General features: G+C 41.5%; 1 protein-coding gene across 1 annotated transcript in view; it reads left to right on the plus strand.

Annotated features, from left to right (window-relative positions):
• The window catches only part of TEP1 (telomerase associated protein 1), a 56,743-nt gene that overhangs the window by 12,933 nt on the left and 24,953 nt on the right, over positions 1–18,857 (plus strand). Inside the window, exons 7-25 of the mRNA XM_073671201.1 lie at positions 694–765; positions 856–980; positions 1,143–1,300; positions 1,387–1,496; positions 1,587–1,677; positions 4,357–4,531; positions 4,612–4,822; positions 5,733–5,885; positions 7,112–7,198; positions 7,692–7,819; positions 9,935–9,997; positions 11,293–11,436; positions 12,293–12,469; positions 12,551–12,671; positions 12,858–12,985; positions 15,137–15,250; positions 15,341–15,458; positions 15,539–15,739; positions 15,887–16,050. Of these exons, the coding sequence (XP_073527302.1) occupies positions 694–765; positions 856–980; positions 1,143–1,300; positions 1,387–1,496; positions 1,587–1,677; positions 4,357–4,531; positions 4,612–4,822; positions 5,733–5,885; positions 7,112–7,198; positions 7,692–7,819; positions 9,935–9,997; positions 11,293–11,436; positions 12,293–12,469; positions 12,551–12,671; positions 12,858–12,985; positions 15,137–15,250; positions 15,341–15,458; positions 15,539–15,739; positions 15,887–16,050 (2,540 nt within the window). The remainder of the gene's footprint in view (positions 1–693; positions 766–855; positions 981–1,142; positions 1,301–1,386; positions 1,497–1,586; positions 1,678–4,356; positions 4,532–4,611; positions 4,823–5,732; positions 5,886–7,111; positions 7,199–7,691; positions 7,820–9,934; positions 9,998–11,292; positions 11,437–12,292; positions 12,470–12,550; positions 12,672–12,857; positions 12,986–15,136; positions 15,251–15,340; positions 15,459–15,538; positions 15,740–15,886; positions 16,051–18,857) is intronic.

Below are 18,857 nucleotides of genomic sequence, written 5' to 3' on the forward strand. Positions count from 1 at the left end.
GACGGCTCAGGGGAGCGCGCGGTGGAAAGACGTCACCGCACCCTCTGACCTGAGACGTCACAGGGAGTGCAGAGCTGGAAGACAGCGGATCTGCGGAGGCACGGGGAGAGGTAAGTATCCGGCTGCCGGGGCCCTGAGCAAGCGGGAGAGAAGGGCGGGCGCTGACACCGCTCTCCTCCGCCCATAGCCCGGCGGGGTGCGCGACCGCCAGTGGCTCTGCCTGCTCAGGGCCCCGGCACTTTCCCGGGGCAAGTGTCTTATATAGACACGTGTGTGCCTTTCCAAATCAAGTCTTCTCAGTTTAATTAAACGCAGCTGGACTCCAATGAAGAAGTAGAACCATCTCAAGGAGGATCACAAGGAAATGGATAGCATGTGACTTAAATATGAGTGTCTGAGCAAAGGGTCTGAATACTTATGACCATGTGATATCTCAGTTTTTCTTTTTAATAAATTTGCAAAAATTTCTACATTTGTTTTTTTTCAGTCAAGATGGTGTGCAGAGTGTACTTTAATGGAAAAAAAATGAACTTTTTAGAATTTACCAAATGGCTGCAATGAAACAAAGAGTGAAAAATTTAAAGGGGTCTGAATACTTTCCGTACCCACTGTATAAAGAAAGAAAGAAAGAATATATATTTTGCATTTATAAACATGAACTTTTCTCTTGACTGACTGCTTTCTTTATTTTAGGAATTCAGGGCTATTAAGGGTGGTAGAAACTTACTAAAACTGAAAGCCTTATTCACACTTCTAGAAAAGCAGGTGAGTTTCCCACCATTGAGAGACTTTTGCATGTTGACTATCAGTCAGGAACGTAGTGTGATATTCATTGGTGTAAAATTTCTCTCTTAGGATGAAACTCCTACTCCTGCTGGAGCTGGAAAAAAGACTAAAGACAAGTTCTCCATGAAGAACCTGATTCAGAGATTACATATTTCTAAGCCAGCTAATCATGTCATGAGTCTCCTCGGATGCAGGTTACTATGTCTCCCTTTTTTTTCGCTTTCCTTTTCTCCTGATCTTTCTTGTCCTTTATTTTTCAACCTCCTGTTTCCTGTTATTTTCTTGCCTTTTTCCTTCTACTTTGTGCCATTTGTAACTCCATCCTTATCTTATTTTATTTTAACTGTTTTTTATAGGTACCCCAAAGATCTGAACTCCTTCTCCCGCAGTGGTCTTGAAGGTCCATGGCAGTCCCAACGATCAGGACAGAGAATGAAATTAAAGCAACCTGAAACATGGGAAAGGGAATTAAGTCAGAAGGGCAATACAGGTCCCGTATGGGAGAGTTTGCTCGGTGAGTACCAATAAGCAATGGATGCAAATATTCTTACAATTAGGTATTGTACTAAAGCATTTACGTCTTTTTGCTTTATTTCACAGACAATCGTAAAGTGCCTTTCATGGCATTATTAAGGAATCTGAGGAATCTGATCCGAGCAGGTATCAGTGAAAAACATCATAATGAAGTGAATTCCCGTTTGTCCAACCAGGTATGACAAGCTTGTGCCGTAACTGAATTTTGCTGGAATGACAAGTCTATGATCATTGTAACTATTTGACTGTTTCCAATTTTTTTTTAGAATTTGGTCGTCAAAAGCCGTCTTTTTCCATTTCGCTTTCTTTCTGCTTACAAAGTCATTCAAGATCTAGACCGTCAGCTGCAGAAAGCAGGTCAGTTGTTCTTGTAATATATGTGATTCATAATGAGAGTGGTCAATGCATTGTCAGTTTCACAATCCAAGTACGGACCACGATGTCTGTACCAGCCATGGGTCTCCTGACCTGAGCTCAACATCCTCATAAGCATATATGAGATTAAGTTCAGGTCAGGAGACCCGTGGCGGATTTGTTCTCAGAATGTCGGCCTTAATGTCATTTCGAAAAAAAACTTTCACGTTAAAGATGGGATTAATAGAGACTCTATGAAGTTTGTATTCTGGCTTAGAAGGAGAGCAACGCTAAGCCTATCTGCTCATTCATTTTAGTAATTAGTGGGGATCTGAGCACACAGACCTCCATCGATGAGAACTATCAGATGTTAAAAGTATTTGGGGATGTCAGCTCTCCTCTCATGGCTCTTTTTAGGAGAAACTGTTGTGTTTCCTTTAAGATGACCATGCTGGATAATGATTTTTAGAAATCAATGCACCCAAATGTATGAATAAATTCCCAACTGGGTGTTACCATTCTCCTTGTAACAGCATTGTGTCCTTTAAAGTGTGACATTGTTCAACTACAGCTGATGTCCCCTATTGGCAAGATGAATGGTAAAATTTAGTTGGCAACTTATTCATATATTTCCAAACAGAAATCCAGTATATAATACTCCCATTTCATTAAACATAGCAGATTCGCAGACTTGAATCCCAGTCACGTGACCCTGTTTCTTCTTGCACGTTGTGTTATACATCAAAAACCGTATACCCAACACATGATTTTTGTTGGTTTGTTTCTTCCTCCTATTTCATCATACTGATGTTTCATACGATGTCTGGCTTTAGCAGTTCTTTTCAACAATGAATGAGTGGAGCATAAAGACTGCGCATGTGCAGTCATAGCCATAACTAGAATAAACCTTAGGATGCTTTCACATTGCGTTCCGGCTCCTGTTCGGGGGCCCTGTCGGGCTTACGTCTGAACCCAAAATGGGTTACGGATGTATGCACCGACGGAGCCATAGACTAAAATGGTGCATCATTTTCTAGCATGTTTGAGATGGTGAAACAGCCCCCATTGCCCATGACAAGAGATATGTACGTGGTTAAAGAGGCAGATAGTAAGCCCCTGTACATACAGTACAGCACCCGGCTCACCAGCATGGTATAGATGTGCATATCTGTGTAAACATTGTACCTGTTGTTTATAAGCTTAATCACCTGCTTGCGGTCAGTGAAGTGATGACATGGTATGGCTTTACATGCACTGAAATGCCATTATTCGGCCACAAGAGGTCGCTGTTTCCTAAGCACAACTGAAAGGTTAAGTCTACCCTGCAACAGATTGCAGGGTCAGAGACAGTTGACAGTTGGATATGCGTCACAGGAAGGAGAGGGGAGGCCATCTTAGAGGCAGTTGGGAGTTACTAAGGACAGAGAGAGGACGTGACGGAGAGAGATCCAGTGACAACCTCCCGGCTGAGTGTTTGTGGACTTCTTTGAATGTTTCTCCTTTTTCTGGTTACGTTGATCCATGTATTTAAGCAAAGACTTTGCTGTATCATGAAGAGCCCGGTACACGGCTTACACATGTATGCCTACTGGAGGCGGACACTCAAATGTAATGGACTGTGTCTAGGTGTCTGCCTCCAGAAGGCGTATACGCCCAAAAATGATGCACGGGAGAGCGCACATTCGCTCTGCCGGCACCATTATAGTCTGTAGCCCCGTCGGCGCATACGTCCAAATCCCATTTTCCAGGGGGGGGGGGGGCCGAAGGGGCCACCGATTGAGAGCCTGAATGCAATGTGAAAGCACCATAACAGTAGGTGTAGTGGGCATGAAATTCTGGAGCTACCTAGTGTGATGGTGGCAGTATTCCATGTATGGAAAAATGGAAACTGTAGTTCAGGGCTGAATTTAGGAGTTCTGACAACCCAGAAACCATTAGTTAGCTATGAAAACATGTTGCACATTTCAGGAGGATTTGGGTGATTACACTTTAATTTATGATGAAACATTTCTAAATAGCTTTTATAGAGTTTACAAAATCTTGTTAACTCAAAGGTGATGTCCACTGCTTGAAAAACAGCTTTTTAAATGAAACGGTGCTTTATGTAAAATAAAAACGGCATATAATCACCTCCTGGTGTCAAAAACTGTCTTGTTTGAAGAAAGTTCCAGTTGTACAGTTCAATTTGTGGCCGCTGAACTGATGCAGCACTCAGTGGTATAGTAATGTCATGAGAGTGCTGAGATTGCTTGAACGGCGCCGGTGGAGAACCCCTTTAATTAGTTGATGTGAACAACAATGTTACAAGAATAATGCTCATACTAGTGCCAGTGCTTATTACTCTTGGTAGCATTTCTCTGATAAAAGTAACAACCAACCAGTTGTAATATATTCTGGTAATAGAGTATTGCAGCAAAACCATGGTTGTATGAATTCAGAAAACGGTCTGTTTTCTGAAAAACATACCGCTCCAGTACATGGGCTGTGACCCATTCAAGTAAATTGGAATCAACCTCAATACCAAACATGGCTCATAGACCAGAGGGGCACTGGTTGTGGGGAACAAAAACAGATGCCTGAACGTAAATCATATTCTATAGGGTTTAATCTAGGAGAGAAATAACAAATACTTAATGCATTGCTGTAAGGTGATGGCCAAACCTTTTCTTTCTTCTCCTGCAGAGGAACCATTCCCCTCCAATAGTGACCTTCTCCGGAAAATTTTTCGCAAGGAAAAGGCCACTATTCCACTGCTTGCGCGCAAGCATTTCACTCGACGTGAGCTACGAGCATGTCTGGCTTTTCCAGTTGTCCATCGTCTACTTAAAAGAGAGAAAGAAGCCTTGAGGAAAGCTAGGTAAGGGCATAACATCCTATGACTGGTAAGCGGGAATAGATTGACTTTCTGCCTCTCACTTTTCCTTTGTTTATCTGAAGGCTGGTAAAATTTAATGGAGGTGTTGTGGAGAGGTATAAGAAATCGCTAGAGGAAGCCATTCAGATATCAGCACGTCACAATATCCCACCAATACCTGGACGTACCATAATCCTTATTCTTGTGGACTTCTCGATGTACGAATCGTGTCATGGAGCCAAAGAGCTATCTATAAGTAGTGAAGTCACTTACACTAGAAGATCACCACCCTCAGTAAGTTATGATTACAAATTGCTTTACTTTTATTTGCTGTCATTCTGCAGAAAATATAGACATTTGCCAGAACTACCTATAGTATTAGATAGATATCTCTCCAGACTCCGCCATAGACCGCAGTGCTCGTCTGAGCTTTCGTGTGTTTTCAATGGGGAGAAAGGTGAAAACCACAACCAGACACTTCTAGCAGAAGCTGATCTCTGAAAACAAAGGGATCTGGTGTTCAAATTCATACCGAGGTGAAGTCGGGAGGCCCCCATATACTTAAGATGAGTGGCCACTCCAGTCTTGCCGTGCTGGTCCGCCTTTCATATAATGTGTAGAAGCGTCTTAAAAGGGTATTCTCAAGTTTTGGAAGTTATCCCCAATCCACAGGATAGTGGATAACTTCCTGATTGCTAGGGGTCTGACTGCCGAGATCCACACTAATCCTGAGGTCCGGGGCCCCGAAGTGCCCTGTGTGCATGGAGCAGTAGCGGTGGTCGATCATGTGCACTGCCAACTCTGTTTATTCTTAATGAAACCGCGTGCAAAGAAATTTTAATAAGTGATAAACAGCCATATGGGTATGTTCACACTTTGAGTATTTGCAGCAGATTTTTCAGCAGCAAAAAACAGTGTTGGTAGGAAAAACAATGCTTAAAATATGTGCATTTTTGAAGCATATTTGATGAATTTTTGTATGTGTTTTTGATGTGTTTTTATTATGTCATGATATTACACCTCTAACTGGGCAAATAGTAAGTCCTGTTATTGGGAAAAGCACAGTATTCATAGTGTCATGCGGCATAAGAACTGTTAATGTCTGCTTGAATAAATAATGTGTGATAACTGACTCAATAAACTGATGCTTGAAATGTTGGTTTAGCGATTCAGTGCCGACAGATCGTTTTTCTCCTCTTCATAGCTCCTAGATGTGGGCTTACTGTTAAGCCTCATGGTGAAGGACACAGCAGAAAATGCCCAGCTGATCCTGTACAATCAACACCGCTATGCCTTGGCTGACCACTCATCAAGTCCACTCCTTGAACGCGTGAGCGAGGTCAAGGAACAAGCTGAGGTAACACAAGACCAAATAAGAAAGGGTAGAATGTAAAGCAACACATTCAATACTCTAGGGCTCTACATGGTATAGATCCTCATATGCGGGGAAAAAAAGAGAAAGTTGTTCTAGCCACCAAGTTCTTCTTTTTTAGGAAAAGAATGCAAACAAATGTGTAAATTACTGTAATAAATGGCTGAAACCCCACTGGACATAAGAACAGGATTCCTGTGTCCCTTTTTTGAGATTACAAATGAGTGATGTCACTTCATTCATGTATGAGGCTGAAGGACATAGCCGAGAACAGTTTTTCGCTACTGACTCTCATAGATAATGACTAGCGCGGCATCACGCATGTGCAACCCTAGCAAGACACAGGGCTCCTGCTTTTGGTGGGACCCCTAGTGATCATGCATTTATCAGCTATCCTGTGGCTTTGTGATGAATTGTAATTATGGCTGGCCATACACATTAGATGGCTGTCATCCGAACGATCATTCAGCCTATGGTCAACTCAACCAACTCTCTCATATACAGAAACGCTTGCTTGGCCGAGCGCTCCTGTGTTCTCCATGTAAAGCCGCCGACTGACACGATTGCCGGTTGCTTATCTCAGAGAGAACAACAGAATTGACAGTCCGAAATCAGACATGCGCAGTCGACATCTCCCCCAACCATCAATCGCCGGTGTCCTCATATTTATTAGACAGTCAGCTGAGCCCGTCGATATCAGCAAGTTCAGCTGGCCTTAGGAGACAACCCTTTTATCCTTAAGAACCATATATCCACTTGTCTGCTCCTCTGTTTTAGGGATCACAACTACTTGGGCTGCTGAGGGTTGCCAGATCCCCACCAGCCCCAGATAGGTGATGACATGTACTCTTGAGGCTCCCTCTAGTGGTGTCAGTAGAAAACTGGCATTTAAAAGAAGCAAATAGATGATATATTAAGGAATAGCCAGAAGAGGTTGAACCTTGAAGCAGCATCTTAAGATTTCCATTTAAACTATTGATATGGTCTCCTTGCTGAGATTCTGGAGACTGGGCTGTGACGTGTATGTAATGAATAAAGAGAATTGAGAGCCTTTTTCCTTTTGCTCCTGTCTAATGACACTACATTGCATTCCGTGGTATTATATGGTAGTACATTACTTCTGAAAAGGTCACTGATGATGCCTGCCCACACCATTGAAGTATATACTGTAAGTCTGTTATAAAGTTAATAATGGCATCATTTCCATTCAGAAAATTGATGATCTTCCACAACTGCCCTGTGAAGAAGGAAACTCCTTGGCAGAATACCTCTCAGGACTTCTTATGAAGCGTACTAAGGTAAGACTCTACTTCTATTAAGTTCTGCCTCATTAAAGGGGATGGCCACTTTATGAAATATTCCCTAAACTTTCTAAAAGGCTGTAATCTATTGAGCTACATAAATATGTAACTATCCTCATACTTTCCCGCAGCTGCTCACAATAAGGCCTCTTGTAGTTGTCCCATATGCACTGCATAGGTTGCACCAATGATCCTTTTGCCCCTGAAATGTTGATCTTGACCTCTATGTAAGCAAACACCTCTGCTCTGCAGTGCTTCCATAGCCCAAACACACACTTAAGGATGTTCTGCTGAGGAGCTGTGGTAAAGTATGTTGGCATTTACACATTTATTTGGCCCAACAAACACTTGACAACCTTTTAGGAAATATTTTTATAACGTATCAAACCCCTTTAAGCCTACCATAATAGGTAAAATAAGTAATTGTGCTGTCAAGTGTTGTTTCATATGTTTAGAAGCATACTATACAATGAATTTTTCCTTTATGCAGGTAGATACTCTACTAATTTTCGAAAAAAATCCACTAAATGAACATTTTAAGACTGTGCTGAAGCATTATCGACGAGTGGTGAATGCTGACTGCCTCTGTGTGACAGTGCTGCCTAATGGCTTCAAAAGGTACTTTCCTTATTCTCATTTCTCTGTGTTTTTCTCATCCTACTTGCTATTTCAGTCTCCAAACACTAAGGCCTCATGCACATATTGGAGCCCTGCTCTAGATTACTGAATGGCTGCAATTGCGCCTCTGTATCAGGCCCATGTCACTGATAATCTTGCTTGTTATCTGAATATTATATGTTCTCTAATAGAACATTTTTTCCTTGGAGGAGTAGGGGAAAAAAAATCTCCCAGTTGATTTCAATGACTGGTAGAAAGATATAAAAATACCTGCTGGAAGTTGTTAGTTCCAATGTGTGGCATTAGAGCCCCTTACTTACTTTTTTCTACAAGAAGAAATGGCATTCTGTGATTTTTTAAAGGAAATCTGTCAGCAGAATTTCATTCCCCCCCCCAACTATTTATATGTGCTTATAGCTTTTTCAAAGACACGTCCAGCAATACCTTTACATGGCCAGTCCATTCCTCCGTTTCTGAGAAGTCAGCGGTTGAATTGATATGCAAATGAGGCTGTAGATCTGAAGCCTCTGTCACTCCAGCTCTATTCCCTACCCAGCTCCGCCTTCTCCTGCATGACTGACAGCCTCTATGCTGTGTGACTTCAAGCAAAGGAGTTGTCAGTTAAGCAGGAGGAGGCGGCACTGTATGGGGAATAGAGCTGGAGTGACAGAGGCTTCAGATTTACAATAGTTCTTCAGCCTCATTTGCATATCAATTCATACACTGATTTCTCAGTAATGGAGGCACGGACTGGCCATATAAAGGTATTGCTGGACTTTTCTTTTAAAGAGCTACATGCTCATATAAATATGTTGGGGTGTAAAATCATGCTGACAGATTACTTTTAATAACTTATCAGAAAGGCAGTTTGCTAATATTTTATTTTTTGCTCTCTTACATCCTCTTTATCTTTATATACCAGAAAGATGAAATAATGATGTATTCACCTATGTTAAGCAATTCACATTCTTGACATGAGGTGACTTTAAATGTACGACTTGACTTGTATTTCTAGCATTAACAACTGCTCATGTTTGGAAGCCAAAAGGCCACATTTATACGTCCATGTCTATTTTTATGTCCAAGGGAAATTAACCATTTTTTTTCTCACATGTCATCCATGTTGCGTCTGTCTTTTTTTTTTTTTCTCATCCATTATTAAAAGCTGTAGGAGGTAGTCAGCCTGAATGTTTATTGATCCATTGACACTTAATGTATCTGTGAAAAAAAGGATGAAACTAGGATGGACCTCCCAAGTGCCAAATACAGCTCTGGCAAAAATTAAGAGACCACTGCTAAATTTTCATTTTCTCTTATTTTTCCCTATTTTTGAGTTGTACATTGTTGTTTTAGTCTATAAACTACTGACAACATGTCTCCGAAATTCAAAGCTAAAAATTTTGTATTTATTTGCAGCAAATGATAAAGCGTCAACATACTAAAAAAGAAACAGGGCTTTCAGACCTCAAATTACTCAAGTTTTAACTCAGGAACAGTTCAGAAATCAATCACAGCTTTCATGCGTCTTGGCATGCTTTCCACCAGTCTTTCCAATAGAAAACTGTTCAGTGGTCTCTTATTTTTTGCCAGAGCTGTATATCTTACGTGTGTTTTATATGGATCCCCGTAGAATTTAATGGCGGAGTCTGATCCGAAAAAAGGGAGAAGTAAGGGACGTGCTTGGAGTCTCACTGAGCAGACAGATGGATCTGTTTTTAGAACAGATGCGTGTAATGATCAATGAAACATTGCAGTACGATATTCAATAGAGAAAAAAACTCCTGTCCAGTTCAATCTGGGACAATAAAATCTCGTCTTTAGTGCATACTTTTAACATCCAGAGTAAAGTGGTGAGTAGAACATGGTCATGAATCCATATCAAAGTAGTTAGTAAAAGATGGTCATCAATGCGTTTCACACTCTGCATGTGTTGATGACCATGTCCTATTCACCATTTTACTATGGATTTTAAACGTTTACAGTAAAGAAGTGATTTTATTGTTCCGGAATGAGCTGGACAGCACTGTTTTTACTTCTCCTGCGTGAATGTAGCCTTAAACTCTGACTTGCTGGTCACATTGCATTATGTTACACTTCTCTTATTTCTGTTTCCAGCGAAGACTCCATTGATCAGTGTAATGACGTGACGCTGTGCGGTTTTACAGAGCAGGTGTTGAAGTAAGTAATGACTTTTCCATGTAAAGATTAAACTCAGCAGATGTTAAAAAAAATAAAAATGCAAAACAAGACTTAAAGGGGTATTCACATCTCCAAGATCCTAACCCAATATGTAGTAGGTGTAATAATAATATTAGCTAATACGTCCAATTAGAAATGTAGTATAGTTCTTCTGATTCGCTGTGCTGCTTACCCCATGTGCAGGGCATTGTACTAACTTAGGTATCCATGGATCTGATCACTAGCAACTAGCTAACTGTCACTAGATGAGTGGTCGTAACCATGGATGCCTAAGCTACTGCAATGCCCTGCACATGGGGTAAGCGACACAGTGAATTAAAAAGAACTATACTACATTTCTAATTGGAGGTATTTGCTAATATTATTATTACTACACCTACTACATATTGGGATAGGATCTTGGAGATGGGAATATCCTTTTAATCATGACATAATCATGTCTTGGCTTGCCGTACATGTATGTATTGCAGCCAGAAGTGTTGTGTGTCTACTGCTGGTTTCTGTAGAAGCATATTTCCTCTCCCATTGCTTGCTAAATAGACAGGCTCTTTCTTGTATGCTTTGGCCAGTCACGTGTCTGCCATCTGCTGCTGGGCTCCTAACCCCCTCGTGCAGTTTCATTAAAACCATGATGTATCTGCATCTCGTCCTCCCGCCTTCTCCCTGTTTTCTCTTTTATGCAAAAAGGACTAGTGTGTTACCCAGGAAATTTGTGAATACTAACAGTGTTTTTAAGGGCATGTGCACATGTTCAATATTTGCAGCAGATTTTTCTGCTGCACAAACCAGAGTGTTGGCAGGAAAAACGCTGCATAAAACACGGGATTTTTTGCATATTTTTACTTGCATTTTTTTTTTCCAATTCATTTGAATGGGTCAAAAACGCTGCAAAAACACTTAAAGGATTGTTATATTGCAGATTTGAAAAAACACTTTGACGGTTCAAATCTGCAAGGAAAAAATAAACAACGTGTGCACAAGATTTTAGAAATTTAATTCACATACTGTAAAACGTGGCGTTTTTCCCTCAAGGGGAAAAAAACAATTGCAAAAACGCAACATGTGAACAAGTCCAAAAACATATCACAAAGTTTGTATGTAAAAATATAATGATTGACATTCTGCACAATGATGCTTGAACTGCTGCCTTCATGGCACATTTATCTTAAATTAAAAATGGCTGCTCCTATTTACAATTTGCCCTGATCATTTATTTAACATAAAACTTGCCTTAACGTTTTATGATACACATATTCTGTTTATTTTTCTTTTAGATATGTATCAGAAAGGGGAACTGCCCGATTATTGGATCATGTGGAGAAAGTCAATGAAAGATTCAATATTCCAGAAGACCCAGAGAATGTTAAAAAGAGACATGCGGCAGCTGGCAGTCTACTCGTCTCTGTTCCCAAGCAGAAGTAAGTGATTTTATCACGATATGAGTCACATGGATGTATATTGTAAGCCCGTGAGGGCAGGGTCCTCTACCCCACCGTACCAGTCTGTCGCTATTTGGTTACTGAATTTTATATATGTATTATATTTATGGAACCCTTTTCCCTTGAATTAATGGTGATTTAAAAATCTTTAGTAATAATAATGGATAGTCCTTCTATCACAGGTTCCTTTAATACTGGCTGAGCTCACTGAAAATGTGAATATGAAGGATCAGACATGTTGGATGTCAATATGCTTGATTCTTTGGCCCCCTTAGAGAGATAATCCCCTCTCCTCACCAAGCCTTATTCCATTTCACTCATTGAAATATATATACATATATATACTCTTGCCGAATCCAAGTGTTCATGTTTATTGGTAGTCGGGGGAAAAATTCATTAAACAGCGTTCACTAGAATTCTATCGTAAAGCTGTTTGGAAATGTTGCCAAATTTGTCATGGTGGGCTCTGCAAACTTCTTGAAAAGTGGTCAGATCTTAGCTGCAGGAGTCGAGGCCGAGCGCGGTCAACAAATTCATCAGAATTTACTCCACAAGAATAGTTCTAAATAAAGACAGAAATATATGCCACCCCTGCCTGGAGTACAATTTTTGTGCGGTGGAGCATAGCAGCGGAAAGATGTGTCACATTGATTAAAGAGGTTGGCCACTAGTGTTTTATTTAGTCAATCTGATTGGTGGGGGGTATCACCAAGCAACCCCACCAATCAGCTGTTACTGTTACTGTCCGATCCACCTCCCCATTCATTTGGATCTGCAATACTTTTTTATAGCGCTGGTGATATTGGGTTATAGTAGTTGCACTTTTTTTTTTAAGGTGGCGCAGTGTCCGTGTGTTTATCTCTTCCACGTTCCGGGATATGCACTCAGAAAGAGATCTACTGATTGGACAGGTGATGCCACAACTGCGCCAGCGGGCTGCTTGTCACTTCCTCTCACTGGAAGAGGTGGATCTGCGATGGGGAATTACAGAAGAGGAAACAAAGAAAGACAGGTGAGATAGAAGATACCGATGAGGAAAGTGGAAATAGCATTGTATTCATATCTGCCATAACTTCTATGTTTTTGACATTAGGCAGTTGTCCCTATGTCTCTCTGAAGTTGTTCGGAGTCAAATCTTCATTGGCATTCTGGGAGAGAGATACGGTCATGTCCCCAATAAGTACTCTGTTCCACTCCTGCCTGAGTATCAATGGGTAAGCGCCTCTTCCTTTACTGTAAGAAGATTCAGAATACTCGCATGTTGGAAAAAAAAAGTCATTGCTATTGCTTCCTCTTCTCTAAAGATCTTGATTTTTACAGTCTGGCAGAATAAATGATTGAGACTGTGTCATCGCTTTATACGCTCTTTGTGGTGTTTTATTTTCCTATATCTTTGGCAGATTCAGACCTATCCTGCAGGGCGATCCATCACAGAGTTGGAAGCCATGCAGTTTTTGCAGAGCTATAAGACCAATACATCAGGGCACCCAAGGGCTTTATTCTACTTTCGAAACCCTGACTCCATTAGGTAAAATAAGCATGAATAAATGTATATATGAATGTGTCACTTATCATAGCAGATTCTAATACAAGGTTCCAGGAGTAACATTAATTAGATGTCATCATACGTCATTACCTAATAGAGTAGGAGCATGCCTACTTTTATCTGACACTTGTGCCAATGATTATAGGATTGAGTTGAACTAGTTGTTGGAGTGTGTACTGGAAATAATCCATGGAAGAAGCAGCCGCTACTTACTACAATGTAGAAACCATATTGTTGCAATGTAAACAGGGGTCATAGACAAGTGTATAGAATTCACATGATATGGAATATACTTCATACATGTCTTTATCTTCATTCATCAGAATTCACCCAAATGTTAAAACTCTTAAGAATGGAAATAAATAGGACATTATTTATTAATATTCTTAGGATGGAGCTTGTTCTCGAATGTCCAGCTGCATGCTTTCTTGCTGAACTTGCCCCATACGGTGTTTCCATAAGTATACAAAAAAAGATATGCAAGACCCTCGTAGAGTGTCCAGTTCAGGACTCCATGGCAGCCAGGCCAGGGCAGTGCAAACTTCCTTGGCCAGCACTCAAATGCAGTTGTCCTAGATGAGTATTGCGATAACTAGGCCCCTGTGATGCCATGACATGTGAAGTCCTAACCTATTAGGCCTCATGACGTCACTGGGGCCAAGTAAGCGCAAGAGGCATCCAGTATGCTGACATTTGAGAACCGGCCATGGAAGTTTGCACTGCCCTGCTCCAGCTTCAACACAGTACCAGTGTGGACACTAGACCATGGCAGTGAGAATGTGCCTGGCCAGCACTCGAATGCCGGCACCCTGGGTGCCTTTAGTGACTGCTAGGTCCCTCCAACGTCCTGACACGTTATGAATTCACATGAGGGCTAGTGACTTGGCCTCACAGAATGTCATGACGTTGAAGTGACCTAGTAATCGCAAGAGACACCCAGGGCACCAGCATTCAAGTGCCTGCCGAGGAAGTTTGCACTACCCTGTTCTACCTGCCATGATATACCAAAGTGATTTCTAGACCAGGATAGTGTGAATTGTTTTGCTCATTTCCAACACTTATGTGTGGAGGATGTGGGTGGCTATTAATTATGAATATCATATTGATTGTCATGCTCAACAATTGTGATACATGGCTGTTGAATAAAGAAGGAATGTATGAAGTAATTTCTGCATGGATATCTGATTGCTGATTTAGGGAGCTGGTAAGACCCCCTTAGAACAACATTGCAGATCTCAATGTGATTTTGGGAGTTTGGATCTTGCTTTGAATAGGGATCACAGTGTACATTAAGATCACACATTTTTGGTGGGGATTATTGCTTTAATTATGTTAGTGAAACATGGTCACGGGTTTACCGCGACAGAGAGGAGCCAGAAGACCCCAGCGTCTGAGTTCATGTACTCCTGCATTAAATAGAAGCACTTCTCTTTCTTATAAAATGGTTCTGGTTTCTTTCAGCTGTGCAGGAGTTAAACTGCTCAGCTTTGAGTTTCTGTAGCTTCCTTCTTAGAAGTTCTCAGCTAAACAGTATTAGCCACTCCCCTCTCCTATATAGCTTCTGCTCTGGAAATCTGGATTGCCAGTGTTAAGTCTTTTACTGGCTAGTGAGGAGTGGAGGATTTGGTGTTCGTTAGAGGCCTTTGAGGAGAGTTGTTCTGTAACTGTTGCTTGGTGTTTCAGTTATGTGCATAGTCCCTTCCTCTTCTATTTTTGTTTACCTTTTTAATCCCTTCTGTGTTTCCCTAGGTTGTCTGTGATTGCATATTTTGTATGTTTGCTATTTTCATTTATCCCTGTATGTCCTATCCTTGTTTGTCTGGTTTGTGTATTTACTGGGTAGGGGAGGGGATAGATGAGGACTGACTCAGGAGAACAGCAAGGTACGTGGCCCCAGCGTCTTCACCATCAGAAGTAACCTGGGGAGCAGGGATAGTTAGGGTGCCCCCTAGCGTTAGGGACAGGGTAGGAGCCCCTGGTCCCGGGTTATCAGGCAACAGTATTGTGACCCACGACATTTTTATTGTTGTACCATTTAGAAGTTATGAGTCAGATTTGCTAGTTCTCATCTCCCTCTCAGAGTTTTTTTTGTACATAACTTCCATATTCTCTGTATCTATTTTTGCCATTCAGGTCTGTGCCAAGCCATTGGCTTCCAGATTTTGCTTCCGAATCTCAAGAAGCTGAAAAACGTATGTTGGACCTCAAGAACAGAGTAGTCAAACATCCCGCTGTGAGGAGTTACTTGTAAGTTTCCAGCCCATCCTAGGTACCTTGAGCTTTGCTTTGTGGTGCTTCCTGCTTACAAGCTAGTGGTTCTTGTATTTTATTGTGTAGGTACTCCTGTCAGTGGGGCGGTGAAAATGATGGGAAGCCACAAATGTCTGCACTTGAGGACTTTGGAGCTAGAGTTTTAAATGACATATGGCAAGTGATTGAGCGTGATTATCTTGGGGTATGTGCTAATCCTATTTCATCTTATATTTGTATATATCTCTTCTTCAGCATTTATAGATAAGTGCTCATTTCTCTTAGGAAGAGTCAAATGAATCTGACGATGATGATCAGCTGACTCAGGAAGGCTTTCAAGAATGGCATGAGCGACATTCTTTTGCTAGAAACAAACAAATTACACAAGTGTGTGCTCAGATCCTTGAGAAGAGGCGAGCATCTCCACCATCGGGAAGAGTGTTTCTGGTGGTTGGACAGCCGAGCCAAGGAAAAACTGTCTTTATGGTAATTTTTGGTCACATACTGTTGAATACTGGTGGGATTTATTGCGTGATCACAGGGTGAATATTGAATATAACATGGGAGAATGTGATAAGGGTTCCACGTGTACAGTTCGTATAGCCAACACATTCTCTTGTATATCAATTGCAGGCAGACCTTGTAAAAGAACTGACACTTGTGAGTTCGGCATCAGTGATCTGTCATTTTACGGGGGCAACTCACAGATCAAAAGATGTAGAGACCATGATAAAAAGTTTTTGCAAGCAACTGAATAAACGTCTGCAAAGAGAAAACAAGAGCCTCAACTCGTACAGGTTTGTGTTTCTATATATTTGGAGTTTATCAAGGCAACAATAGAAAAAGGCGAAGTCTTTGATGATGGAAGTAGAGTTTACACTGGAGCTGTTAATTAAACGGAACTTGTTAGCACGTTTTTTACATATGGAAGTAATGGTATTGCTGTATAGGCCATGGCTCCACAATAAAATGATACCTTTATTATAGAGATCTAGTGTGTCATTTGTGAGAAATCTAGGGAAGAAGAAATCAGGCTGAAAGTGGAATGGAGTGTGTCAATGCACTTGGTTTTCTGTTTATTTATTATGGTTTGCTTATATAGCGCCATCATATTCCGCAGCACTCTACAGACATCATTATCATCTCTCACAATCTAGATTTCCTATCAGTATATCTTTAGAGTGTGGGAGGAAACCGGAGAACCCAGAGGAAACCCACGCAAACACGGGGAGAACATACAAACTCCTTGCAGATGTTGTCCTTGGTGGGCAGGACCCCAGTGCTACAAAGCAACAGTGCCAACCACTAAGCCACCATGCTTGCTACTCTATCTGTTGTTTGCCCTAAATCCACTTTCAGCTTGACTGGTATATAACTTCTATGCTAGACTTCTCATGACTGGCACATTGGACCTCTTCAAAAGTCATTTTATTGGGAGACGAGCCTACAGCCAGACCACTAGTTCCATATGTAAATACATACCCTATATTTAAATGTATACCTAAGAATCTTCTGTTGATTATTGCCTTTAAAGGGTTTCTTACAATGATCTCCTGAACGATCATTTTTAGAAAGGATGTCCAATGTAAACACATGCAATGATGAATGATAATTTGCTCTTTTGTTGTTGGTTACACCTTTTATACTGACATAAAAATCCTTATTTGTTACCAGCACATCCCCTTGTGTATATGCCTTCCAATTGTCATAAACACTGTCGGAAAGGTGGGGAAAACGAATGATCGTATTTACAAAAAAGCGCTCACAATTATTGAAACACACAAATGCAAGTAAATTCGTTCCGAATATGTATCAAGTGATTCTAGAATTATTCTACACATCACTTTGGTGACAGATGCTGTTCAAGTGTAAGTTTTCTTCTAAGACTGAAACTAGAGCGATAGGCATGCCAAGCCAGCGCTAATCTCCCATGGGAATCTTCAGCCGCCTCCCTTGCAACTTCATAACAAACCTCAGATTAGCCCAGTGCTCACATGGAGAATGCATATTTTGAAAGTCATTCTAAATTTGGAATCAGAAAAATAACATTCAGTGTCCGGGGTTTTATGCACTGCTCAAAAAAATTAAAGGACCATTTGCACATCGCAGTATTAACCCAAAGTCAATTGAACGTCAGGGATACAAGTCTGTGCAGTTTGGAAGCAGAAGTGGTTAAGAATCCGTTTCATCTCTCGGCAAATGAGAGATGCTACTGCGCATGCGCTGGCGGCCGCAGCGGCCATTTTGGGAATGTAAATTTCAATGTGACATAGAAATTACACAGTCAGCATGTAAAATAGTAGGTAGGTCACTGAAAGCACAGTGATCTGGCACAAGGCACAGATAGGAATACTTGAATACATAATGAGAGCACCAGAGCACATGCATATCATTATGTCAGAAATGAAAGTAAAGATTGTAAAAGAACCACTGGACGGATTTCATCAACAAAGGTATCATTTTATTCAGGGTAATGGTGCCCACCTGACAGTGTATGTGGTTTACTAAGCACAATCCTGTTGACAGGTGAGCTTTAATGCTTTAGTAAGCAGAGCCGAGCGCCATTTTCTTTTTTATGAATGAGGTGGTACCTCCAGCTCATTCTGATTTTATAGTTAGTCCAGCTCCCCCAGAATGGCGCTCTATGCATGTCATCATAAGAAAGTTTTCTGTATCTCCCAACAAAGTCTCAAGAGCACGGAGCAGATATCAGGACATGGGTTGTTATATGAGGAGAGCCAGACAGGGCCATACAAGAGCATCTAACCAGAAGCAGGACCAGTATCTCCATATCTGTTCCTTCAGTGTATGTGAGGAGGAATGAGAAGAGCACTGCCAGAGCATGAACTCAAGTGGACTACGGGTGTGCATGTTTCTGACCAAATTGTTAGAAACAGACGGCATGAGGGCTTGTGGCCGTTTCTCAGCATTGTGCAACTTGACTGCCAGGAAACACCAGAATTGCCTTGTGCCGTAGGCCGCCGATTTTTTTTCATAGGTGAGAACTGTTTTACACTGAGCATATGTGACAGACGTGAAACAGTCTGGAGATGCCATGGTATAAGTTAGGCTACCCACAACATAAACAAGCATGGCTAGTAGTGTGTCAGTCAAGGTCTCGGGTAGTATATCCTTCAAGGGTTGCACAAACCTCTACATGCTAGCCAACAGTACCCTAAGTGCTTTTAAGCATGAAGTCCTCTGGGCCATTGTCAGACAATGCCTCTTCTTCCTTTTATATTGAGCTCAAGAAATCAACAGAAAGCAATATGTATGATGTACCGGACATATGTCATTATTAAATACTAGATGGAGGCCCGATGCTATTGCATCGGGAGGGCGGTAATGTCACGATGGGGGCAGGCTTTGCAGCGTTGAGAATATCCCCCCCCCCCATGTGCTCACTCACCCACCTATCCACTATCTCTCTCCCCCCATCTGCTGTCTTCTCCCGTCTGTGCTCTCTCCTTTGACCTGTCTACCCCATGTGCTATCCCCCTTGTCTGCTGTCTCTCTCCTTCCTGTGCTGTGTTCTCCCCTCGTGTGCTGTCCCGTTTGAGCTGTCTCCCCCTGTGCTCTGTCTCTCTCCTCCCTGTGCGCTTTC

The sequence above is a fragment of the Phyllobates terribilis genome, unplaced genomic scaffold, assembly GCF_046119375.1.
Source record: "Phyllobates terribilis strain yellow unplaced genomic scaffold, ASM4611937v1 Scaffold_1__5_contigs__length_1240528914, whole genome shotgun sequence".
Taxonomy (NCBI): Eukaryota; Metazoa; Chordata; class Amphibia; order Anura; family Dendrobatidae; genus Phyllobates; species Phyllobates terribilis.